This window comes from Acinonyx jubatus, chromosome B3, assembly GCF_027475565.1.
Source record: "Acinonyx jubatus isolate Ajub_Pintada_27869175 chromosome B3, VMU_Ajub_asm_v1.0, whole genome shotgun sequence".
In the NCBI taxonomy this organism is placed as follows: domain Eukaryota; kingdom Metazoa; phylum Chordata; class Mammalia; order Carnivora; family Felidae; genus Acinonyx; species Acinonyx jubatus.
This window is the reverse complement of record NC_069386.1, coordinates 84266719-84294291: the sequence shown is the minus strand read 5'-3', so window position 1 is coordinate 84294291 and position 27573 is coordinate 84266719. Positions and strand designations below refer to the sequence as shown.

The 27573-nt window shown below is 39.6% G+C and overlaps 1 protein-coding gene across 7 annotated transcripts in view; it reads left to right on the top strand.

Moving 5' to 3' along the window:
* Nucleotides 1-27449, top strand: part of SLC25A21 (solute carrier family 25 member 21) — a 485208-nt gene extending 457759 nt beyond the window's left edge. For 5 of the 7 annotated variants that reach the window (XM_053224378.1, XM_053224376.1, XM_015061578.3 and 2 more), the window contains 3 exons: nt 20813-20994; nt 21883-21935; nt 25229-25632. In XM_053224378.1, the coding sequence (XP_053080353.1) occupies nt 20813-20994; nt 21883-21935; nt 25229-25290 (297 nt within the window). In that variant the 3' untranslated portion in view covers nt 25291-25632. Of the gene's footprint in view, nt 1-20812; nt 20995-21882; nt 21936-25228; nt 25633-26534 lie in introns of those variants that run through there. The other 2 variants (XM_053224377.1, XM_053224384.1) reach the window with 2 other exon arrangements.
* Nucleotides 27450-27573: the final 124 nt, after the last annotated feature.

Genomic DNA, 27573 nt, shown 5'->3' with positions numbered 1-27573 from the left:
ACCTGGTTTGTTAGTTTTCCTTGGGGTCAGCACCTTTATTGAGGTAAGGAATAAACAGAGCACACCAAAATGGAAAAATCTTACTGAGTTCCCAGGGAAATATATTAATATTTTCCTGCATTTCATACGATAATACTCAGCGATACAATTGACTCTTAGACTGTATTACCCACCCATGTAAATATTTAAAGAGAGGTATTTAAGGAGAGGGTGTGTGTGTGTGTGTGTGTGTGTGTGTGTGTGTGTGTAGGTATATATATACATGTGTATGAAATAATCAAGTGATAACTGTTATGCTTAAACCCTAACCCATTTTGACATTGTATGTGTTTTATAATTTGAACTAAGTGGGTAAGACATTTAAAATTATTTTACATTTCACAACACTTTAAGGAAGAGCTAGCTCGGGGGAAAAAAGGAATTTTCATGGCTATTTTCTGAATGGCTACATTTAGATGCTGAGCTTTTAACAAGACTTTGATTTCATTCCAAAGCCCAGAGCCCTGCAAGGATAGGATCTTGGGAATACTCTACATTCCTTAAAGAATGCTTATCAATTAAACCATCTCTTTTTAGTTAGTGACCTTCTGTGGAGTGAGGAGCTAGCATTTCCCCCAAATTATCTCACATAAAGAGAAAACAAACACTGTAATAGATTCTTCTGATAGCTGTGCAGTGGAAACAACTGTATTTTTTAATTAAGCTTTAATAGCAGGTATTTTCATTTCAGGGCAAAAAAGCATGACACATGACATCAGGGCAAACAATGCTTTTGTCAAAGTTTGTAAACAAAACAACAGAAGAGAGCCAACATTAGAGAAGATAAAAGATAGACTGCAAGCTGACTTGATTCTGAGTTGACTTGGTCCCACTGAAACTAACAATAACTAAAATGCAAATTTCTTCATAAAAAAAAAGATAAAAGGCAGTTTGTTCTCAGGCTGCCTCCTTGTTCAGTTACTAGGAGGCAACTACCGATTTCAGCTCCCCACATTATTTTCATGATGACCATTGCCAGCTGCGGGGCAGGCAGCGCTGAGCCACTGTTATTTGCCTTGCAGTTGCTACCAGGTGCTTAACCAGTGTGCCTCTGTACCGCCTTTGTAATTTGCTTCTGAGACCTTAGTTCTTTGCGTATGACGTCTGTAGGGAGGAGAAAGAAAACATTTATTAAACACCGAAGATGTGGCAGGCCTGGTGTAGATACAAAATGAATATGACATAGCACAGTCCTTTCATTTGAGAGGCTTTGCAGGACTCTTCCCAGAGAACGTCAGAGTTTGGTGCCCATCTCTGCTAAATCCGCCAAAGATTGAACCCAGGCCATCTGACATGAGAGTCCATACTTGTAATTGTTGTACCCAACTTCTTCAAAGGTATGGATAGGTGAGCCTTTGAGTTTCTTCTTCTTTGAAAGATATCCACATTTCCTCAGCTCCTCGTCAAGTGACATGAGTTTTGGTCCTCTCTATGGTCTGTGTCCCCCACTATGGATGCATCAGATTTGTCAATGTCAGTGTCAAAACTGAACATAATACTACAGTTGTCAGAGGATCAGTTCAGAGCACAGTAGTCTCAACCCTTCCTGTGATCTGAACACATGTTGTTTTTTTTTTTTGTTTTTTTTTTTTCATTTAAATTCAAGGTAGTTAGGGGCGCCTGGGTGGCTCAGTTGGTTAAGAGTCTGACTTTGGCTCAGGTCGTGATCTCATGGTTTGTGAGTTTGAGCCCCATGTTGGGCTCTGTGCTGACAGCTCAGAACCTGGAGCCTGCTTCAGATTCTGTGTCTCCCTTTTCTCTATTTGCCACTCCCCTGCCGGCACTCTGTCTCTCTCTCTCTCTCAAAAATAAACAAACATTAAAAAAAAATAAATTGAAGCTAGTTAACATACAGTGTAGTCTTGGCTTCAGGAGTAGAACCCCGTGATTCATCTCTTACATATGACACCCAGTGCTCATCCCAAGAAGTGCCCTCCTTAATACCCCTCAGCCCTTTAGCCCCTCCAGCAACCCTCAGTTTGTTCCCTGTGTTTAAGAGCCCTTATGGTTTGCCTCCCTCTCTGTTTTTCCTCTTATTTTGCCTTCCCTTCCCTTATCTTCATCTGTTGTGTTTCTCATATTCCACATATGAGTGAAATCATATGAAAGCTGTCTTTCTCTGACTTATTTTGCCTAGCATAAGACACTCTAGTTCTATCCACGTTGTTGCAAATGGGAAGATTTCATTCTTTTTCATCACCGAGTAGTGATGTGTGTGTGTGCGTGCACACGTGTGGGTGTGTACCACATCTTCTTAATGCAGCCAAAAATTGTACAGAAATAAATTCTTGAGAAATTTTTGTTGGGGTGGAAGGGACAGAGAGTGGGTGTTGGTTTTACATCAAGATGTTGATATGTATAAAACTATGGTCAGTTAAAATCCCCAGAGTATGTGAACTGCAGTCAAGTCAAGTCTCCCCTTGAACTTGTACAGTTTGTATTCACTGTGCTTAAAAGTAATCCTGTGGGTTCAGTCCAGTGCTTGTGATGATAAATTTTAATATTGAGGGCCTCATCTGTCATTCTAGCTTCCCCTCCCAACCTGTGTAATCAGCAGATCCAAGAGCAGGCCTTTCACATCTTGACCCAGGTTCATCCAGCCCCTCATCAGGCTGTCTTATGGACACATCTTTCACAGCTGAGGGATCTCCAGCTGTACTTTTCATCTCTCCTCCCTCCATTCAGTATCTTATTAATCAGGATAACATGGAAGACTTATTCAAGTAACTTTCTAAAATCAAAGTGTACAGGATGATTCAAAAGGAAATTAACTTTCAAAAATGTATTACTAGACCAGGTTGTCTGCAGTTTCTTCTTGTGAGAATCCACATGAAATTCCTGTTTGTATCACCTCTTTTTTGGCAGCCTTGAGGAGATGAAAGATGGCGTCACAACTACCCCTTTAACTATTGATGGTGGTGTGCAACAAAGGGGATAAAATGAATTAAAGTATAGAATGTGTGTTGTTAGCACAGACTGACCATTGTCAGTCCACTGACCATTGTAAAATTATGGAAGTAACTGAGGGAGCCCATTAAAATTGGTTTTGACCACATGTTTGTATATAATCTAACTACTAATAGATTTATTAAAATGTTCCATTCTTTTTGAATCACGCTGCTATGGTCCTAACATTCTCCCCATCAATTTATTCACCTACTAGCGGGAAGAGAAAGCAGAGTAAGAGTTCTATCAAGAAGTAATTTGTGGGGCACCTGGGTGGCTCAATTGGTTGAGTGTCCGACTTCGGCTCAGGTCATGATCTCGTGGTTCGTGAGTTCGAGCCTGCGTTCAGATCCTCTGTCCTCCTCTCTCTCTGCCCCTCCTCCACCTGTGCACTCACTCGCTCTCTCTCTCTAAAAAATAATTACTAAAAAAAAAGCAGCAGTTTGTGATACCCTGAAAATCATGTGACTCTTTGTAGGACCACTATATTGTCTTTAATTGTCTTAAAGCAATTTACAGCAACCTCTTTCAGTCACTTCTCAAGTATAATTTTAATTTTTCAAATGGCAAACCTATTTTAGCAACTTTTGACAAGGAACAGTAAATCCAATCTAGCATCAACCAAGGCCCATCCTGAATGGAGAATGTTTCTCTAAGTGTGTTTATTAAAGACTATCTAAGGTAGTAGCCAGGGTGTACTGAATTCAAGTTAGGTCAAAGCTAGTCAGAGAGGATCTCTGATGCAGTGTGATGACAGGAGGAATTAGAGAATGAGTGAACTGTGGGGAGCAAAGGAAATTTAATTTGGGCTGTCATGAGGTCATAGGAAGATTCTAAGACTAGACTTTAAGGTATATATTCATGCTGTTCGCCCATTGCTACACTCTGTTAAGCCTTGCCTTATGGGTAGCAGCAGGCTTCCTGGCCAGTCTCCCTCACCACCCCTAGTCCTCACTAGCTAACAGATCTTGCTTCCCCCATCTTCCTTACCCCCTCCTTCTGGCATGTCTCTGTGTGGAATGTCTTCTTAAAGATGCCAGACCCTAATCACAAAGGCCTGTGAGATGGGCAAAGGTTCTGTTTATCAAGCTAGCAGCCAGCTGGCCAGTCACGAAGCAAAGCATCAAAGCCCATGCCAGGGAAGGTAAAAAGAGAGGCACATGCTTCTTTTGATCAAGACATTTTGCCTCTCTGCATATTAACTTCTTAAGTGCCATTGCCTTAAATTACTAATACTGTCCTTAGCTGTGGATATAATGTTTGGATTAGATGGTTAAGTTAGTCACAAATATGTAGTATGTTGATTGTTAACTATTTTGAGTCATATGATCTCATTTCCAATGACGTGGTAACTTTTGTTGAATTCTTAAAGGTTATGGAACATCATGACCACCAATGTTTTGGGATCACTTATTAGTGTTTCTTGTTAAGCTGTGGAGAGTCTATAAATAACATGTCCTGTCAGGGAAACTCATTGATCTTCCAAAAGAGGGACTGGAAAACACATCTCTTCAGCTCTGCACTGACACCAAATTGCAGTGTTATGGAAATTGCCAGAGTTCTACTAAGAGACCTGATATCAATTCCCAATTCTGGTACTTACTCGTTAGCTATGTCTCTCTGGCAAGTTATACCTTTCCTCTGTCTCAGTTGTCTCATTTGAGAAGTGAAATGTTAACATCAGTCTTAAAATGTTTGCAGGGGAATTAAATCATTTTTTTTAAACTATGAATATTGGATTTTGTATTGCTATCACAAATAAGGTCAATGCATGTAATACACATTAACATTTCAGGCTACTTAGCTCCAGTTTAAAGTACCATATTTTATAAGAAAAATTGGAACATACTTAGGAGAAAAGAATAAAACTCATCTGTAGATGGGGAAATAATGTATACTACTTACAAATAAATATTTCAAAGGAACTGTGTTTTTAAGCATGAGGAAGAAAAGGTTATTTCAATAACAGTTTTTAAATCATGATGAATTACATCAAGAATGGTGACAGTTGATTACCCTTGCAATTGAGCAAAAAATTGGAGTAAAATAGTTTAGGTTTATGCGTGAGGAATGTGGGTTAGGAACACAGGAAGTTTCCTGATTGATGACAGTTGGAACAAATTATAGAAGTAAGTTGGAAATTTTTAATAAGATAGATTTTTCATCAACATTAATATCCATTTACATAATTAAGGTATGATCCATCCTAAATATTTTACTTGGGCTAAGTGACATATTTTTCCCTCAAGTTTTTTTTTTAATTGTCATTATATTATGATAAAAACACTTAACGTGAGATCTACCCTCAACATATTTTTAAGTGCACAATACATTATTGTCCACTATGGGTATGATGTTGTAAAGCAGATCTCTAGAGCTTATTCATCTTGCTTAACTGAACTTGATTAGTGACTCCCCATTTCCCTGCCCCCACGCCCTGGCAACCACCATTCCATTCTTTGATTCTACTAATTTGACTATTTTAGGTACCTCATATAAGTGGAATCATGAAGTAATTGTCTTTTCTGTGACTGGCTCACTTAACATAGTGTCCTCAACTTTCATCCATGTTGTCACATATCGCAGTTTCCTTCATTTTAAAGGCAAATGGTATTTCATTGTATAAATATGCCACATTTTCTTTATCTGTTCTGTCAATGGATATTTAGGTTGTTTCCATATCTTGGTTATTGTGAATAGTATGGCAATGAACATAAGAGTGCTAATATCTCTTTGAGGTCCTCATTTCAATTCTTTTGGATAAATACCTAGAAGTGGGATTGCTAGATCATATCGTAGTTCTATTGTTAATTTTGGAGGAACTCTATACTGTTTTCCAGAGTGGCTACACCATTTAAAACCCCCCACCAACAGTGTATGAGGATTCCAATTTCTCCCCATCCTTGCTAACACGTACATTTATTTTTTTGAAAATAATCATCCTGACAGATGTGAAGTGATATCTTGTGGTTTTGATCTACATTTCCCAGATAATTGACTGAGCATTTCTTTATATACCTATTGGCCATATGTATGTCTTCTTTGAAAGAATGTCTTTGCAAGTCCTTTGCCCATTTTAAAATCAGGCTATTAGCTTTCTTGGTACTGAGTTATAAAAGTTCCTTATATAGTTTATATTTTATATATCAACCCCTTTATAGATACATGATTTGCAAATATTTTCTCCCATCCCGTAGGTTGCCTTTTTATTCTTTTGTTTCCTTTGCTGTTCAGAAGCTTTTTAGTTTGACATAATCCCACTTGTCTGTCGTTACTTTTGTTGCCTGTGCTTTTGGTGTCAAATCATTGCTAACATCAATGTCATGAAGCTTTACTCATATGTTTTCTTCTAGGAGTTGTATGGTTTCAGGTCCCATATTTAAGTCTTTAATTTGTGTGTGGGGGGGGGGCATAATATGTAGTTTCAATTTCATTCATTTGCATGTGGATTTCCAGTTTTACCAGCACCATTTGTCGAAGACTGCTCTTTCCCCATTGTGTATTCTTGACACTCTTGTTGAAGATTAGCTGGTCATATATGCTTGGATTTATTTCTGGTCTCTCTGGTCTGTCCCACTGGACTATATGTCTGTATGCCTGTGCCATAATGTTTTGTACTATACCTTTATGATATGCTTTGAAATTAGGAATTATAATGCGTCCAGCTTTGTTCTTCTTTCTTAGGATGGACTTGGGTATACTCAGTTGTAGAATTTTTTCCTATTTCTATGAAAACTGCCATTGGAGTTTTATAGAGATTGCATTGAATCTTTAGATCACTTTTGGTATTGTGGAAATTTTAACAGTATTAAGTATTCTAATCCATGAACATGAAATGTCTTCATTTGTGTTGCCTTTAATTTTTTTGACGTTTTATAGTTTTCAGTATTTAAGACTTTCACCTCCTTAGTTGAGTTTATTCCTAAGTATTTTATTCATTTTATCCCATTGAAATGGGAATGTTTTCCTAATTTCTTTTTAGATAGTTTGTTTGTAGTGTATAGAAACATGAGTGATTTCTGTATGTTGATATTATATCCTGCAACTTTACTGAATTTGTTTATTCTAATTTTCTTATGGAATCTTTAGGTGTTTCCCTATATATAAATCCATGTTGTTTGTAACAGGGACAGTTTTACTTTTGATTTGGATGTTTTTTGTTTATTTTTCTTGCCTAATTTCTCTGATTAGGACTTCAGTACTATGTTGAATACAAGTGATGAGAGCAGGCATCTTTGCCTTGTTACTAATCTTAGAGGAAAAGCTTTCAGTTTTTCAACAGTAAAGTGTGATTGATATTAGCTGTGGGCTTTACATGTATGGAGTTTATTATGTTGAGGGATTTGCCTTATGTTCCTTACCTTCTGAGGGTGTTGATCATGAAAGCAGGTTGAATTTTGTCAAATGTGTTTTCTGCATCGATTGAGAAGATCATGTTATTTTTTTATCCCTTATTCTGTTAATGTGCTGTATCACATTAATTGATTTTGGTGTGTTGAAAAATCTTTGCATCCCAGAGATAAATCCCACTTTATCACAGTGTATGATCCTTTTAATGTGCTGTTGAATTCAATTTGCTAGTATTTTATTGAGGATTTTTAAATCTGTATTTATCGGGAATCTCAGCCTGTAGTTTTTTAATTTTTTTCCTTCTGGTATCTTTAGCTTAATATAAGGGTTACGCTAGTATCACAAAATGAATTGGAAGTGTTCTTTACTTTTTGATTTTTTGAAAGAATTTGAGAAGCATTGGTATTAATTCTTTATAAGTTTGGTAGAAACAATGTGAAACCATCTGGTCCTGGGCTTTCCTTTGTCTTCAGGTTCTTGATTGCTGATTAAATCTCTATACTAGTTATAGGTCTGTTCATACTTTCTATTTCTTCATGATTTAGTCTTGGAAGGTTGTTTCTAGGAATATATCTACTACTCCTAGGTTGTCCAGTTTCTTGGCATATAATCATTCATAGTAGTCTTTTATCCTTTTTAGTTCTGTGATGTCCGTTATAATGTCTCTTTTTTCATTTCTGATTTTATTTGATTCTTATTTATTTATTTTAATATGAAATTTACTGTCAAATTGGTTTCCATACAACACCCAGTACTCATCCCAACATGTGCCCTCCTCAATGCCCATCACCCACTTTCCCCTCCCTCCCACCCCCTATCAGCCCTCAGTTTATTCTCAGTCTTTAAGAGTCTCTTATGGTTTGCCTCCCTCCCTCTCTTTTTTTTCCCCTTCCCCTTCCCCATGGTCTTCTGTCAAGTTTCTCAGATCCACATAAGAGTGAAAACATATGGTATCTTTCTCTGTATGATTTATTTCACTTAGCATACTCTCCAGTTCCATCCACGTTGCTACAAAAGGCTATATTTCATTCTTTCTCATTACCAAGTAGTATTCCATTGTATATATAAACCACAACTTCTTTATCCATTCATCAGTTGATGGACATTTAGGCTCTTTCCATAATTTGGCTATTTTTGAAAGTGCTGCTATAAACATTGGGGACAAGTGCCTCATGCATCAGCACTCCTGTATCCCTTGAGTAAATTCCTAGCAGTGCTATTGCTAGGTCATAGGGTAGACCTATTTTTAATTTTTTGAGGAACCTCCACACTGTTTTCCAGAGTGGCTGCACCAGTTTGCATTCCCACGAACAGTGCAAGAGAGGTCCTGTTTCTCCACATCCTCTCCAGCATCTATAGTCTCCTAATTTGTTCATTTTAGCCACTCTGACTGGCATGAGGTGATATCTCAGTGTGGTTTTGATTTGTATTTCCCTTATGAGGAGAGACAATGAGCATCTTTTCATGTGCCTGCTGGCCATCTGGATGTATTCTTTAGAGAAGTGTCTATTTATGTCTTCTGCCTATTTCTTCACTGGATTATTTGTTTTTCGGGTATGGAGTTTGGTGAGTTCTTTATAGATTTTGGATACTAGCCCTTTGTCTGATATGTCATTTGCAAATATCTTTTCCCATTCTGTCAGTTGACTTTTAGTTTTGTTGATTGTTTCCTTTGCAGTGCAGAAGCTTTTTATCTTCATGAAGTCCCAATAGTTCATTTTTGCTTTTAATTACCTTGCCTTTGGAGATGTGTCAAGTAAGAAATTGCTGCAGCTGAGGTCAGAGAGGTTTTTTTCCTGCTTTCTCCTCTAGGGTTTTGATGATTTCCTGTCTCACATTCATGTCCTTCATCCATTTTGAGTTTATTTTTGTGAATGGTGTGAGAAAGTGGTCTAGTTTCATTCTTCTGCATGTTGCTGTGCAGTTCTCCCAGCACCATTTGTTAAAGAGACTGTCTTTTTTCCATTGGATGCTCTTTCCTGCTTTGTCAAAGATGAGTTGGCCATACTTTTGTGGGTCCAATTCTGGAGTCTCTATTCTATTCCATTGGTCTGTGTGTCTGTTTTTGTGCCAATACCATGCTGTCTTGATGATGACAGCTTTGTAGTAGAGGCTAAAGTCTGGGATTGTGATGTCTCCCGCTTTGGTCTTCTTCTTCAACATTACTTTGGCTATTCAGGGTCTTTTGTGGTTCCATACAAATTTTAGGATTGCTTGTTCTAGCTTCGAGAAGAATGCTGGTACAATTTTGATTGGGATTGCATTGAATGTGTAGATTGCTTTGGGTAGTATTGACATTTTAACAATATTTATTCTTCCAATCCATGAGCATGGAATGTTTTTTTCATTTCTTTGTATCTTCTTCAATTTCCTTCATAAGCTTTCTATAGTTTTAAGCATACAGATCTTTTACATCTTTTGGTTAGGTTTATTCCTAGGTATTTTATGCTTCTTGGTGCAATTGTGAATGGGATCAGTTTCTTTCTTTGTCTTTCTGTTGCTTCATTATTAGTGTATAAGAATGTAACTGATTTCTATACATTGATTTCGTATCCTGTGACTTTGCTGAATTCATGTATCAGTTCTAGCAGACTTTTGGTGGAGTCTGTCAGGATTTCCATGTATAATATCATGCCATCTGCAAAAAGTGAAAGCTTGACTTCATCTTTGCCAGTTTTGATGCCTTTGATTTCCTTTTGTTGTCTGATTGCTGATGCTAGCACTTCCAACACTATGTTAAACAACAGCGGTGAGAGTGGACATCCCTGTTGTGCTCCTGATCTCAGGGGGAAAGCTCTCGGTTTTTCCCCTTTGAGGATGATATTAGCTGTGGGCTTTTCATAAATGGCTTTTATGATGTTTAAGTATGTTCCTTCTATCCCTAATTTCTCGAGTGTTTTTATTAAGAAAGGATGCTGAATTTTGTCAAATGCTTTTTCTGCATAGATTGACAGGATCATATGGTTCCTATCTTTTCTTTTATTAATGTGATCTATCACATTGATTGATTTCTGAACATTGAACCAGCCCTGCATCCCAGGAATGAATCCCACTTGATCCTGGTGAATAATTCTTTTTGTATGCTGTTGAATTCAATTTGCTAGTATCTTGTTGAGAATTTTTGCATTCATATTCATCAGAGATATTGGCCTATAGTTCCCTTTTTTTGCTGGGTTTCTCTCTGGTTTGGGAATCAAAGTAACGCTGGCTTCATAGAATGAGTCTGGAAGTTTTCCTTCCCTTTCTATTTTTTGGAATAGCTTGAGAAGGATAGGTATTATCTCTGCTTTAAACGTCTGGTAGAATTCCCCAGGGAAGCCATCTGGTCCTGGACTCTTATTTGTTGGGAGATTTTTGATAACTGACTCAATTTCTTTGCTGGTTATGGGTCTGTTCAAATTTTCTCTTTATTCCTGTTTGAGTTTTGGAAGTGTGTGGGTGCTTAGGAATTTGTCCATTTCTTCCAGGTTGTCCAGTTTGTTGGCATATAATTTTTCATAGTATTCCCTGATAATTGCTTGTATTTCTGAGAGATTGGTTGTAATAATTCCATTTTCATTCATAATTTTATCTATTTGGGTCATCTCCCTTTTCTTTTTGAGAAGCCTGGCTAGAGGTTTATCAATTTTGTTTATTTTTCTCAAAAAACCAACTCTTGGTTTCATTGATCTGCTCTACAGGTTTTTTAGATTCTATATTGTTTATTTCTGTCCTGATCTTTATTATTTCTCTTCTTCTGGTGGGTTTCAGGTATCTTTGCTGTTCTGCTTCTATTTCCTTTAGGTGTGCTGTTAGATTTTGTATTTGGGATTTTTCTTGTTTCTTGAGATAGGCCTGGATCGCAGTGTATTTTCCTGTCAGGACTGCCTTTGCTGCATCCCAAAGCATTTGGATTGTTGTTTTCATTTTCATTTGTTTCCATGTATTGTTTAATTTCTTCTCTAATTGCCTGGTTGACCCATTCATTCTTTAGTAGAGTGTTCTTTAACCTCCATGCTTTTGGACGTTTTCCAGACTTTTTCCTGTGGTTGATTTCAAGTTTCATAGCATTGTGGTCTGAAAGTGTGCATGGTATGATCTCAATTCTTTTATACTTATGAAGGGCTGCTTTGTGACCCAGTATGTGATCTATCTTGGAGAATGTTCCATGTGCACTCGAGAAGAAAGTATATTCTGTTGCTTTGGGATGCAGAGTTCTAAATATATCTATCAAGTCCATCTGATCCAATGTCTCATTCAGGGCCCTTGTTTCTTTATTGATTCTGTGTCTAGATGATCTATCCATTGTTGTAATTGGATTATTAAAGTCCCCTGCAATTACCACATTCTTATCAATAAGGCTGCTTATGTCTGTGATTAATTGTTTTATATATTTTGGGGCTCCCGTATTCTGTGCATAGACATTTGTAATTGTTAGCTCTTCTTGATGGATAGACCCTGTAATTATTATATAATGCCCTTCTTCATCTCTTGTTACAACCTTTAATTTAAAGTCTAGTTTGTCTGATATAAGTATGGCTATTCCAGCTTTCTTTGGACTTCCAGTAGCATGGTAGATAGTTCTCCATCCCCTCACTTTCAATCTGAAGGTGTCCTCGGGTCTAAAATGAGTCTCTTGTAGACAGCAAATAGATGGGTCTTGTTTTTTTTTTTATCCATTCTGATACCCTGTGTCTTTTGGTTGGAGCATTTAGTCCATTTACATTCAGTGTTATTATTGAAAGATATGGGTTTAGAGTCACTGTGATGTCTGTAGGTTTCATGCTTGTAGTGATGTCTCTGGTACTTTGTGGTCCTTGTAACATTTTACTCACAAAGTCCCCTTTAGCCTCTCTTGTAGGGATGATTTAGTAGTGATGAATTCCTTCAGTTTGTGTTTGTTTGGGAAAACCTTTATCTCTCCTTCTCTTCTGAATGACAGAGTTGCTGGATAAAGGATTCTGGGCTGCATATTTTTTCTGTTCATCACATTGAAGATTTCCTGCCATTCCTTTCTGGCCTGCCAAGTTTCAGTAGATGGGTCTGCTACTACCATCATGTGTCTATCTTTGTAAGTTGGGGCCTGTTTATCCCTAGGTGCTTTCAGAATTCTCTCTTTATCCTTGTATTTTTCCAGTTTCACTATGATATGTTGTGCAGAAGATCGATTCAAGTTACATCTGAAGGAGTTCTCTGTGCCTCTTGGATTTCAATGCCTGTTTCCTTCCCCAGATCAGGGAAGTTCTCAGCTATGATTTGTTCAAGTACACCTTCAGCCCCTTTCTCTCTCTTTTCTTCTTCTGGAATTCCTATGATACGGATATTGTTCTGCATGATTGCTTCACCTAGTTCTCTAATTCTCCCCTCATACTCCTGGATTTTTTTATCTCTCTTTTCCTCAGCTTCCTCTTTTTCCATAATTTTAACTTCTAATTCACCTATTCTCTCCTCTGCCTCTTCAATACGTGCTGTGGCCACCTCCATTTTATTTTGCACCTCATTTATAGTATTTTTTTAGTTCCTCATGACTATTTTTTAGTCCCTTGATGTCTGTAGCAATAGATTCTCTGCTATCCTCAATGCTTTTTTAAAGCCCAGCAATTAATTATATGACTATTATTCTAAATTCTTGTTCTGTGATATTGCATAAATCAGTTTTGATCAATTCGTTAGCTGTCGCTGCTTCCTGGAGTTTCTTTTGAGGAGAATTCTTCCGTTTGGTCATTTTGGGTAGTCCCTGAGGTAGCTCCAAACTGCAGGGCACTTCCCCTGTGCTGTCCGGAGAAACTTGTGTTGGTGGGCGGGGCCACAGTCAGACCCGATGGCTGCCCCCAGGCCACCACTGGGGCCACAGTCAAACTGGTGTGTACCTTATCTTCCCCTCTCCCAGGAGCAGGACTCACTGTGGCGTGGTGTGGCCCCTGTCTGGGCTGCTCGCACACTGCCAGGCTTGTGGTACTGCTTCAATGGGATCTGGCCAAGGGCATATTAGATGGGGTAGATCAACAAGGTGCACAGGGGTGGGAGAGGCAAGCTTAGCTAGCTTTGCCATCAGTGGCCCCCTGCAGGAGGGGCCCTGCAGCACCGGGAGGGAGGCAGGCCCATCAGAGGGATGGACCCAGAGAAGCACAGCGTTGGGCATTTGCGTGGTGTAAGCAAGTTCGGTGATGGGAACTGGTTCCCTTTGGAATTTCAGCTAGGGGATGGGACAGAGAAATGGCGCTTGCCAGCGCCTTTGTTCCCCCACCAAGCTCTTTCCTTCTGGGGCTCAACAACTCTCCCTCCAGGTGTCCTCTTGCCCTCCCTGCAATCCGTGAGCAGAGCTGTTGACTTTTAAAATTCCAGATGTTAAGTCCCGCTGGCTGTCAGAACTCATGCAGTCCATCCCCTCCTCTTTTGCAAGCCAGAATTTGGGGGCTCTGCCTTGCCAGGCAGGCTGCCCCTCCACCGCCTGGCTCCCTCCTGCCAGTCCGTGTAGCACTTACCGCCTCTCTGCCCTTCCTACCCTCTTCTGTGGGCCTCTTGGCTTGGCTTGGCTCCGGAGTGTCCATTCTGCTAGTCTTCTGGTGGTTTTCTGGGTTATTTAGGCAGATGTGGGTGGAATCTAAGCAATCAGCAGGACGAGGTGAGCCCAGTGTCCTTCTACGCTGCCATCTTCTCAAAACATCAATTCTTCTCATGTTAACTTTATTAGTCTTTCTGAGGGTTTGCCACTTTTATCTTTTCAAAAAATGAACTCAATTTCATTTTTTTTCTTTTTTTTTCTAGTCTCTATTTATCCCTGCTCTAATCTTTATTATTACTTTCCTTCTGCTAATTTTGGACTGAATTTTTTCTTCTTTTTTGTAGCTCCTTGAGCTGTAAAATTAGGTTATTTGAGATCTTTTTTTAATGCTTATTTATTTTGAGGGAGAGAGAGAGAGAGACAGAACATGAGTGGGTTAGGGGCAGAGAGAGAGGGAGACACAGAATCAGAAGCAGGCTCCAGGCTCTGAGCTGTCAGCACAGAGCCCACAGCGGGGTTTGAACTCACAAACCATGCTATTAGGACCCGAGCCAAAGTTGGAAGCTCAACCGACTGAGCCACCCAGCACCCCCAGATTTTCTCTTTTAATGTAGATGTTTATCACTATGGAGTTACCTCTGAGTATTCTTTTACTACATCCCGTAAGTTTTGTCTTTTCCTTTTGTCTATATTGTCTTTTCATTTATGTTTGTCTCAAGTTATTTTCTACTTTCTTTTTTGACCCATTGGTTGTCTGATAGTATGTTGTTTCCTCAGGGTGAAGCAGGCAGCTGCCATCTTTGTCTGCTCTGTGCCGAGAAAGGGGAGGACTATGAAACCTCCATTTCAGTTCTCCCCCAGGTAGCTAAACCTGTCAGAACTCCACAACTTGCCAGAAAGATGCCAGTTTTGGGGGCCTCTCCAGAGAAGTTGGGATGTTGGACACAGAGATCAAGAAGTGACTAAGTTTTTAAGAGGCAGAGAAGCTAGGTACTTTCTCACAGGACTTTGAGAGTGAAAGCCCAAGAGTAACCTCCTTCTCCCTACAGAATATTTCCCCTGCACTTTGTTCACATCCCCACTTTCTTATCACATTGTACTGTAATACTTGATAATTAATGCCCTCCCACCCCCTTTCTGGATCATTTACCTTCACACTCCCCTCTAGCACCCAGTGTAGGACCAGGCATATATAGACATCCAGTAAATGTTTTCTGGATGAATAAACAAAAAATGAATGATGGATAGAAACAATATGATATAATGGTTAAGAATATATGGTTGAGAATCAGAAGAACATGAGTTCAAATCCAGGCTCTACCTCTTGTAAGCAGTGTGATCTTGGACAACTGATTTAACTCTCTCAGTCTTGTGTCCTTATCTGTAAAATGGTGTTACATAGCTAATCCACAGGGTTCTTATGTTTTGTATATATTTTTTGAATATAAGATGGTATCTTGGGGGCACCTGTGTGGCTCAATCAGTTGAGTGTGTCCAACTCTTGCTCTTGTTTCAGGTCTTGATCTCAGGGTGATGAGTTCAAGCCCCATGTTGGGCTCTATGCTGGGCATGGAGCCTACCTAAAAAAAAAAAAAAAAAAAAGATGGTGTCTAGCAATAAGTAACTATTAATTAATAGTACCATTATTTCTCATGAAAGTTATGAAAAATAATACAAGTATTATATCACATATGTTTCTATTTTTGCTATTAATTTAATTGTGATGTGTTATCATTATTGACAGAAATGCTTGAGTGATTCACTGATGGCCAGTACAGAATGACCTATTCAGATTATGTGACAGGTATCACTCATACCCAAAACCTCACAGTGGGCATTTTTGCTTTGGACTGAGTTGGGGGTAGGAGAGGTGGAAAGGGTTAATAGCATTGCCTTTAGCTCTGCAACCTTAAATAAAGCCCTGTTTCCACCAAAGAAAGCTTTACAGTCCTCCCCAGCACATCCAGAGCTTCTCGGAGCATCTCTTACCCAACCCAAGGATACAGAGAGATGAACCGTAAACTTCCAGTTGACCAGTGGTTCTCAGACTTTAGTGTCTGGCAGAGTAATTGGGAGGACTCGTTTAAACAGATTGCTGAGCTCCATCACCATCAGTAGGCCTGGGATAGGACCCCAATTTTTATTTCTAAGAAGTTCCCATGTAGTATTGATGATAATGGTTCAAGCACCATACTTTGAGAACCATTGAGTTCATAGAAATGGTCACGAGTAACCTGAGTCCAGGGCAGGGATGTGTGTAGAAATCTTTCCACTAAGGTGAATTGCCTGATAACCCCTGTGAAGATGAGGGCTTTCTTTTTTCAGCCCCAGTGTTTTCAACCCTGACCTCCCTCTTCTTACTTTATAAATTTATTGGTAGAGGAAATAGTTTCATGAAGTTTTTCTAAGCTTTTATGAACCTGACAAAATCTATAGACACTCTTTCCAGAAAAACCCATCTACACATACACGGAAGCATTCCTCATAATTTCAAGTGGTGCTGGGACACCTCTCCCACCAGCCTAGCCACTGACTCTAAAGAGTATCAGTAGAAAAAATATGCCCTAGGGGCATCTGAGTGGCTCAGTCACTTAGGCATCCAACTTCAGCTCAGGTCATGATCTTGCACTTTGTGTGTTTGAGCCCCACGTGGGCCTCTGTGCTGACAGCTCAGAGCCTGGAGCCTGCTCTGGATTCTGTGTTTCCCTCTCATTCTGTCTCTCTCTCTCTCTCTCTCTCTCTCTCTCTCAAAAATAAACAAACATTAAAAAAAAAGAAAAAGACAGGGTGCCTGTGTGGCTTAGCCGATTAAGCATCCGGCTTTGGCTCAGGTCATGATCTCAACAGTTCATGAGTTCAAGGCCCATGTCGGGCTCTGTGCTGACAGCACAGAGCCTGGAGCCTGCTTTGAATTCTGTGTTTCCCTCTGTCTCAGCTCCTCCCCTGCTTACCCTCTGTCTCTGTCTCTCTCTCTGTCTCTCTCTCTGTCTCTCTCTCTGTCTCTCTCTGTCTGTCTCTCTCTCTCTCAAAAATGAATAAACATTAAAAATTTAAAAAAAGAAAAATTATGACCTAACACAAAGCCTTGGTTCATATGGATGTAACAAAAATTCCCTTCTTATAATTAATCTTTCAGTTACCTCATTTTTAAAACAGGAATAATAATAATAGTTCTTACATCAAAGTTTTTGTGAAGATTAACTGATATAATACATGAAAGGGCATAGTTTAAAAACCAAAAACACTGAATATTACCTTTTACTCTCTGTAGTCTTGCTACAATAATCCTCATTCTTCAGGCAAGTGGGTGCCTCTCCCTACTAAGAAAAGATCAGGAAGTATAAGAAAAAAGAGCCTAGGAGTAATGTTTCAAGACCTTACTCTATGCCCATCACATTCTTCCGCTAAGATCTGGTCACAGGCTGCCGTATCATGGTTCTCCCTGTGAGCCCCTGAGCAATGGGATCTAGCAAGCCCAGGCTTAGCTCTGTGACATGAGAGTCTCAATTTATTTGCCCTCAAATACTTTTCTTTACAAATGCCCAATGCCTTGTCATGTCCCCATGTTAGTGTCCCCATGTAAAGTTCTAGTAGAGGTTCGTTTCTAGGATAGAAGATGCTGAATCTTGAGAAGTAATGATTAAGGGCTAGGCCTAATTCTCACTGCTTCTACAAAAATAACTGAACAAGTACCTCGATAGGCCAATCGGCAGACATTTATTTAGTGCCTACTGTGTACACTGTGTAATAGGTGACCCAAAGAGAAGTAACACATGTCTCTAGGCGGTGCCAACTCACAAGCCAGCAGGGATGAGAGATATGTGCAAAAATAAGCCAGACGCAAAGTGAGCCTTAGCAAGGGCAATGATTGTGGTTCATACCAGAGTTCAAGAGTACAGAAGAGGGAGAAATCAGTTTTGACAGGGATCCATTAAAGTGTCTTGGGCAAGGTGGGAATCAAGCTGAACTCTAAGGTGGAGTGTGACCACGTTAGGTGACTGTAATGGAGAAGGACATTATAGGCTGTGTAAGTCATTTGAATAAGAGAGTTAGAAAAGTGCTCAGCTTAACTTTGCACGATTATGATTTACCCAGGGTGACTATAGTATGGGAGTGGGGTGGAGGTGCAGAACTTGAGGCTGGAGAGAGAAGTTGGAAGCATATGGTAGGAAAGAAACCAAAGGCCAAGTGAGGAGCTTTGGCTTTACTCTCCGTTCAGTGGGGAAGGATTGAGGACCTTTGGGACCAGGAGCAGATCTGCTTTTCCAAATAAGAGAGCCTGGTGCCACTGTGAAGAATAGATGATACAGAGCAAAAAGAAAATAAGACCTGGTAAGGTAACAGGAACCTAAGCCACAGCAGTGGGAGTGGCCAGCAGGGGATGCAGGGGAGAGGTATGTTGAGAGGCTGCATTTTGAGAATGGTCGATGACATGTAGCAAAAAAAAAAAAAAAAAAAAAAAAAAAAAAAAAAAAAAAAAAAAGGCAGAGGCAAGCTGAGAGGGCTCTCCTTGGCACACCCAGTCCCAGGCGAGGTTGCTGCATAAAGCAGACCATGGGCTCCAAGGACGAAACTGGCCAAGGGCCCAGAGACCAGGTGGTGAGGAATACCTCTTGGCTGTCCCAAGAAGTCTTCTCCTTCCTTGAATGCCCAGAAGGGTAGCAACTGACCATCTGCTTTGCCCACGTGGAATATCAAAATCACTGATTCCTGGACATGGGTCCTCAGCTTGGCAGCTTCAGAAGTCCTGGGGATCTTTTAAAATCATTTTCAGGCCCTTTCCCATGTGATTTTGATCCGGGAACCTGACATGGGGCCCAGGCATCCACGTTTTGCAATGCTCTCAGGTGATTCTGTTGCACATCTGTTGTGGGAAACCACTGTGGGACCTTACAACTAGTCTGGAAAGTGTATAGCAACCCTGGGCTCAACACATACTTGTGCTAATGAACACTGTGATAGGCTGAAGACTTTCGGTTTTGGCCTCCAGCAGTGACTTTTAGCACAGTGACCTTCATCAAGTGCCGAACACCACCCCCGACCTCTAGTCCTTGGTGAACACATCAGGAGATGGGAGAGGCCACATGCTTGACAGGGTCCCCCAAACGTCCCAAAAGGGCAGTGTACGTACAAGCCATCATTTCCACCCTTGTCCTCAATTCAAAAAGGAGAGCTGGGCTGTGTCGCAGGGATACCGTAAGAGAATCTTATTACAGGATGTTTTGAGACTCTACAGAATAGGCTACATAATAATACTGTCCATTTTCTGCCAGGCTTATTCAACGTTTATAGCACTTTTATTGCTATTATTGTTTTTATTTTTCAGGAAAATAATACAGTACAAAGGTAAGGCAGGTGTTAAACTTGTCCCTCTACACACTGGGCTCTGTGTGATTTGGTGACTCGTGCAAGGTCAGACACACCAGAGCCAGGCCCGAGCACCCCATCCTTCTGAGCCCCGGTTCTGCTTCTGGGCCATGATGGAGAAGGGTAACATAAAGGCATTTTTCTCTCCTTGTAAAAGAGAAAAAAATGGGGGGAGGGGGAATTATTTAAACACACCTCACTCATACTGCAATCACTGCATTGTTTTTCCTGTTGAAACACCCTGTTGGTTTTTAAATCCCTTTAAACCTACCCGGCACCTGTATGGCCCAGATCCAAGAATTATTACCGAACCCTTCACTTTTTATATTTAGCCACATAGGGGCTTCTGTGATGGTATCTGGCTCTTGGTTCGGTTGAAAATTTCAGAGCTTCCAAGAGTTTTCTTCTTCCAGAGAAGCTAGAAGCATGCAATGCTCAGACATGATTTTTTAAGTAAGTGGGGTATGTCTCTCCACTTATGTTCTCCTGGGTAAAACAGCATCATGGCACTACCCTGTACTGTTCCTGTGTGAAGATACTCCCGAAATACTGACCAAATGAGAGGGCAGGAGAAAGATTGGGGGGGGGGGTCTTCATGAGCTCTGCATGGTTTGTGGGATGACCTCTCTTCAGGGCAAGAACTGAGGCTGAAAACATAATGAGAACTTCCCAGCAAATTCATTATAACAAAGCATAATGTGAGCTCACTGGGCACAAAAATAGGCTGAAGGAAAGTGACTCCCACATAAGACCTAATTAAATACTTTGATGTCAGAAAGCAGAGCAGGAGGGTAGAAAATCAAATCCGACCAAAGTAGAGGACCTAAATTCAAATAGGAGAAATTTCTCTCTCTCCATCTCCCTTTCCTCTCTCTCTCTCTCTCTGTCTCTTCTCTCTCCCCACCACCTTCTCTGTGCCTCTCTCTCTCCTTCTCTTCCTTTGCCACGAAGGAAGAATAACTCAGGAACAATAGGTTGTAAATTCTTCAGCCAATTAGTCCAGTGACTTACTACTGTTTATAATGCACAGAATGTCACAGGCTGTTTTGCAGCCTCCCCAAGTTGGTTTGTTAATAACAGGAAGCTAGCACTTCTCAGTACAGTGGATCAGCTACACGTGAAAATAAATGCAAAAAACCTGGAGGGGAATAGCAGCAGACCAAGAGTAGCCTTGATTTAATTTAACATTTGGGGGTCCACACACAAATGAGCATTTTAGTAGGCTTCATGGTGGAAGTTGCTGTCATTTGTAAAATATTCTGGCCAATTAGCTAATAGTGTGCTTGGATTTCTCCTGTTTTGATACAGTAATACTAAGTACATTGTGAAGCCCAATTATACAAATCATCCCCATATGCCATACCAGTCTTTCTTTATGAACTGTGTTTATAAATCCTGTGTGAGGAAATGTGTACTTCAGCAATTTAGACCATGTGTAAAAACATAGCCAATGGGATTGTCAAGAAAACAAGTTCCAGCCTAGGAAATCCTAATGTGTTCCGCTGGAATAACAGGAGGGTGCCGGGGAGTGCAATGCTCTGCTTAAATACATATTGCTTTATAGTGTTGAGCCAATTTAGGGGCTTCCGCTTCCCTTTCTGTTATTTTATTCTTCTTTTCTTTTAGGATCCTACCTTGGAGTTTTTGAGAAAATTTGGGATTGGTCTTCTCTCGGGCACAATAGCCTCAGTCATTAACATCCCTTTTGATGTTGCCAAAAGTAGGATTCAAGGGCCTCAGCCAGTTCCTGGAGAGATCAAGTACAGAACCTGTTTTAAAACAATGGCAACAGTCTACCAGGAAGAAGGGTAACATTCTTATTTTAATAAATGTGCAGGGTTCACGTATTATTAAAGCTATATTGTGCTTCCATTTTGATGAGAGCCATTAAACCCTCCGAAATTGGGTGTGTGTTGGAAAAGCTCTAATGAATGACAAACTTTGTGAGATAACACAGTAAGGAAATGTTGGCAACGAGTTCTGACACCATCAAGAACCTCGGGCCACCATCCTACAATCCGCTGTATGTTTGAGAATGCGAAGATGAACCTTTTGCTTGTCAGTTTGCACAATATGCTCTAATACACCCTGCTAACGTGTGGGCAGGAGAGTGATTGTCTTCTAACTGTAAATCTAATCAAAATGTCACCTCATTATATTCTCCTGGGGGAATTAAACATGAGAGTTCTGTGCAAGGGGTTTTCTTTCAAAAATGTGAAGTACAGGTTTTTTTCTGCTAGTGTTTTTGAGTCTTACATTTGTCTTCATACCTCTTCACCCAGATCTTATTCTCAAGTAAGCAAGTAATATTTTATTTCGATCGAAGCTATATCATATTTCCTTTTGTGCAGACTGAGTTTGTGGTCTTTTAAATTTGATTACAAAAGTCATTTTGTCCATGTACACAGCTGTCTTGAAAGTAAGACCTGTGTTCAGAGCAAAAGCCATCTCACTGATGAAAGTCATATTTCTGGTGGAGATGATCAGCAGAGCTTGGGCATCAAAGAATTGATTAACTCTTTCCCTTTGTCCAATTTGCTGCAGAAGATGCATAGCCAGATATTTTTTGGTTTGCGATATGTGTAATTTCAAATAAATGTTCTTGTAGATGCTGCGGCAGCAGCTCCATAAAGCTGAGGTACAACCGCATTTTCTTTTCAGAGTTATGAATGTTGCTCTTTCCCTTCCTGTTGTAGGATTTTAGCTTTGTACAAAGGCCTGCTTCCCAAGATTATGAGGCTTGGACCAGGTAATGATGTTTTTATTACTTATATCCTCCCTTCTTTATTGTTCTGGTGTCGCTTTTTTTTTTTTATTTGTGTCTATCGGCAACACATTAAGTTTATCACACTGTGAAAGATGGAAATCTTGAGGATATAAAGTTGTCTAGGAGTATTCAAGATATTAAAGGTATCCATTAGAAATGTTTTCTTAAAAAAAAAAAAATGTTTTCCACCTCTGTTTATAAGGTACTATTTAAGGCCTTGCTAGAGACTGATAGAAGCCAAAAAGCCCAGCTAAGTCAATAGAAAAGGATCCACAGCCAGTTGAAGTTTGAGCACAGAGATGTACATACAGTGGCTTCTGGCTACAGGAAAGGATTCTCAGTGAGTGAGGGAGCAGCCCAATAAAACTTTCCTGGTGCCCCAGGTTCATTCTTGTTCCTGCCTCAGCTTCATTTCAAAAACAGAAAAGAGGGATAACTTGCCTCCACAAATGGCAAGAACCACTGGGCTTCGCAATCACCTGTGAGTTGTGAATACCGTCCAGGGAGCTGTGGCACTGCGGCCTAGCACTCACCTTCTGGGCCTCTGTCAGCATGATGGTGGAGACTCCTGGCTCAGGGCCTCACCTCAGGATGCCAGCCCACAAAATACAGCCGGCTGCCATTCCCACAGGGAGAGTCAGCTGCCTCTATGTAAATAGATGAGAAAATAACTGCTGCAGACCCAACTGCCTGGGCAAATAGTCTTGGGTTATAAGCAACCTTCTGTGTAAGGACAGAGGTATGCACCAGCCCACGTATTTTTTTAACCAAGCCACACTCACCTGCTTAGGCATCCTAGTATTCTTTCCCAGAAGCTTCACCTGCTCCTCTCCTCTCCCCCTTTCCCATTCCTCCCTTTTAACACCAATGTCACACACAGGCATGTTGACCATCAAATCTCAGCCCAGTGAACCAGCATTTCTACCAATGTGAGGATAGAGAACAATGGTCTGTAAACTGAAGGCAATGAACAGCTCACACTTTCACATATTTAAAAAAAATTTTCTTTTAATGCTTATTTCTTTTTAAGGGAGAGACGGAGTGTGAGCTGGGGAAGGGGCAGAGAGAGAGGGAGACACAGAATCCAAAGCAGGCTCCAGGCTCCGAGCTGTCAGCACAGAGTCCGACACAGGGCTCTAACTCACCAACCGCGAGATCATGACCTGAGCCGCAGTCGGACGCTTAACCGACTGAGCCAGCCAGGCACTCCCACACTGACACGTATTTAGAAAACACTTCCACAATTCCCAATCCATCGATCCCAACCTGTCTAGTCATATAAGCATGGATTTTGCTCCACATTTGAGATTCGGACTTGCCTCCTGTCAGTCATTGGCCCGTGTGTAAAAACAAAGCCAATTGTAAAGAATCTTGGTGATTCTGTGCAACTCTGTCTGCACGTATGTGGTGTTTTCCCTTCACCGCACAGTAAAAACCTGCTGGTAGACCTAGTATTAGAGAAAATCACAGGAATGACCCTAACCCAGCTTTCTCAGGAGGCGATGGGCCTAAAAGGAGTGGTGATCAGGGAGAGTTTAACCTAAAACAGTAATTGACTGGAACCTTAATCCCAAACTCTTAAATAATCTGACCCCAAGGTTTGTTAGAGGCTTGCAAATGTTTGGTTGACTTTTCAAATGTTTTTGCATGAGGTGTCCTGAGTTGATATAGTGTTAAATATGATGAAATGGGTTGCTGTGAATGCACTATCCAGGCTAAACACAACTGTGAATGACTGGAAATCTCGTTCAAGGACCAGGCCCCCACTCACATCTAAGTCCTCCGAACATGCAAGCCCTAGCAACTTGAAAGGAAAGGTAGAAAGATGTGACATTTGACTTAAGGACAAGATTTTTTCAGAAAGAGTGAAAAATGAAAGGTAAATCTGCAACTTTTATCCTTCGTAGTAGGGAAGCATCTCACCTTTTTTATAACAGCCTCAGCAGGTCTGTGTGGCTAACAACCAGTTACCTCCCATGAAAGGAGAATCGTGAAGTCTGTGGGTCAAACTCCAGACATCACTAGGCTGAAAACTAACCCAATTCTGCATGTTCTTGTCTTACACTGAGAACAGTTAAGAAGAGTAAACACAGCAATTACATAGGTATTAACAGCCCTGTGTTAGTGGGTCGTCTTTGTTTGCCAGAGTACCAAGAGGGCTACAGCAGCTGAGAGGGGTCTAATAGAGTATCTTCATGGGTTAAAAATGAAAATTACAGGCAGGTAATTATCTTTGGTATAAGGTTACACAAACATGTGTGGCCTGTAGATTAAAAAAACACACTCACACACAGATGGCAGTGTGTACAAAATAACTAAGATCAAAATCAAGTTCTGGTTGTTTTCGTCAGAAGTCCATCTTCTATTCGTGCAGCCAAGTCTTCTTAAAGTTGTGCTCAGGGTATCTGTCCACATTTTTCACACAGACATGAGAGGATAGATTATATTCAAAAGCATGGGAGACGTGCCATTTACGGCATCAGAACACAAAATCATCCACATGCAAATGCCTCTCCTGACTTCTTGGTATTCTGCAACCTGGGTGCTTAGTTTTCTGTATCATATTCTTGTTGACATATTACATAGCAAGCCTCTTTGAAGCCAGTTATAGAACTCTTCTCTTTCAAGATGAACGGTGGTCTTATGGCACCCAAACCCCACTACCAAATTTTCAAGTGTGATACATTTATATGAGGCGGAGAAGAGGAAGAAAAACAAGAAGAGGAAGAAAGCTAGCTATATTTTGTAATGCACATATTTTTAAATATTCAGAAGCTATTTTTCACATTGCAATCCAGTCTGAAGGCTATAAGCGAAAGCTGGACTCATCTGTCAAGTACCCTCTTAGAGAGTTCCTTCTTGAATGCAACTAGGACAATGTTAATTATGGACTGAAAAAGATAAATCCTTTGCCTACATATGAAAAATATGAAGGTTTGTTTGCAGGAAAGCCACATGCCCTTACATGACTAAATGTGTCTATATTTATTTACTTTTAAAAATTAAGAGTGCCTGAAAAAGAATCTGATGAGAAATGCTGAAAGTCACAGAAGCTCATGGGGAAAAAATGTATTTGGAGACTCAAGATGGTCTTGATTTTGCTGTGAGAATTTTCCACAATAGTTTTACATCAGCATATTAGAGCCCAAAGATTGGTGAGTCTAAGCAGCCCCTGCTTGATAGGCTAATGGGACTTCACAGATCCAGAAACCCAGTGGAAAAAATGATGCTACTTTGCAGGATTTGAGATAAAAACCAGCTCTTTTCTTTTCTAGGTGGTGCAGTGATGCTGCTGGTTTATGAATACACCTATTCATGGCTTCAAGAGAACTGGTGATTACCTATGAAGTGTTGAAATAATGGATATTTGCTATACAGCACTGAGCTGATAATTGTAGAATTATAATTTACAATCTTATGTACAATTAAGGGGAAACAGTTTATTCATGAACTCTAGATTCATGAAAATCTATTTCGATACTCCAAAAATTATCTCTAGACAATTTGAGACAGAAGTTTTGGCCACATCCATAAATCTGTGAGAAGAAAGATAATATGAAGTAATGAGGTGTGTTAATTGAGCATAGAAATCAGATATAGTTCATAAAAGCAATATAAATTTCATGACCTGTATTCCTCTCACACTGATTCACAATGAAAATTCATTGTATTCATAATTACTTTTGCTTAAAGTCATAAAAAAATTAAACCAAAATTTGAACAGTTCTTTTAAGGAATTCTTCCATAAATAACTAAAAGGCACAAGGAAAAGATTTTTAAAGTACACTAAAATGGCATTTTAAAAATATTGAATTTTATGTTAAAATTTAAATCCATTGGTTTTCTTTAGAGTAATAATCTACTTTCCCAAAGCTACTGGCACTGTTTTTTTAAATCATGCTATGTGAAGTCTTTTAGGACAAATAGAAAACATGAAATTATGTTGAACTACTTTCCTTCACATAATTCCCTTTGAAAACAATTTTTGTTGCTGAAATAGTTTCATGTTAAATAACAACTTGGAACCACTCCTTGGGCCCATTTGTGCCGTGTTTGCATCCAAATATCTTTTTTCAGAACTCTTACCTATGCCATTCTTAAAAAGACTGTTTAAAGTACATTTCCAAATTATTAAAGCGACAGCTTCTGGTATGAAGTCATCTACAGTGTTAAAATGTGTATTATGAAGGGAAAAATGTTTCAAAATAGAAGTACGTTCTTGGCATTTCCAAAGATTCTTGTACTAACACGCACTCCAAAAAGTATCTCCTTGGCACCGACAGAACCAAACGGGATTTTTTATTTGCCTGCTGAAATGCTACCTCAGTAGCTGACGTCAACAAAAATATCTGCACGTTCTAGACGATACCTATTCTTAACTACTACTAAAGATTATTTCTACCATGAGGCTAGGTCACTGAAGCATTTTGAAAAAAAATAAAAGATAACATGGTAATTATTACTTTTTATTAATTTAGAGCATTTGAAGTATAAAAATAAAGGCTTTTTGACATACTGTATATACATACACAGCCTTCGGTTGTACATCCTTTCCAACGTGTTTTTTAATTTATATTTCAGCCCAATATTCAATAAGAGGGTCATTAAAAGTAGAAAGAAAAAAAAAAAAACAAGATGTGTCTGTCGTACAACTGCATCCTATCCTTTGCAGGTAATGCTATTGCGGCCTGTGAGGGAGAGTACTGCCTGCATGGAGGCCATGAAATTGAACCTTTAACCTCTCCCTGTGAATGGGATGGGAAAGGACCTCTGAAGAGTGCATTTGCCAGTTTAAAAACAACACTTTTACCCCCTAAGAAACAAAGGAAATATGTCAACATTAGCCAATAATAATAACGTCTAAAAATTAAACAATCCCCATCCCATTTTCCTTCTCTTATTTTTAAGAGTAGCTTTAAATCATAATTTGCTTTGAATAGCAAGTTGTATTCTAGCTTTCTGTTGTCTTTAAGTTACTCCATGTGAATTCACTGTTGCTAAGAAAAGACCTGAGGGGAAGAAGAGAAGGAAAAAAAAATCTTGGCATCATGAATATTAGATTTTTTAAAAATACAAGAACCAGAAAAAATTATAAATAGAATAACAAGAGATTTCTTAATTTAGATAAATATTTCATTGTGTTTCATACAATTGAGTTTTTTAAAGACTCTTAGTAGCCACCTAAAAATATCTGATAAAGGATAATTCTGTACCTTATGTCAGTTTTTCTGGATGGCAGGAGAGTCCCTGTACAGTATGGTTTTAAAGTCTTCACCAAAATATTGGACTGGTATCTTTGTTCCATTCGGTTTATAGTCTATTTTCTTACCAGACTGGGAACTCCAGATGTCAATAGGAGTTTTACAAGATCAAAGGAAGACTATGGCCCTGAGAGTTCATCTGCTCCTTCTGCTTATTCTCCTGAAGTTATAATCCTCTGTTTGTAGCACTGAATTTCGGTTCCTTTAGAAATAAATGCAGTTCAAAGCCCTCTAAGATATCTGTAGTTGGAAAAAAAGCAGTTCTTTGAATGTAACTTGTGTGTCAGAAATCTGCTTACTGTTTATATGCTAGTGATCTGAAAACCTAGTTCCTCTAGCCATCTGAGTTTTTTAAATAA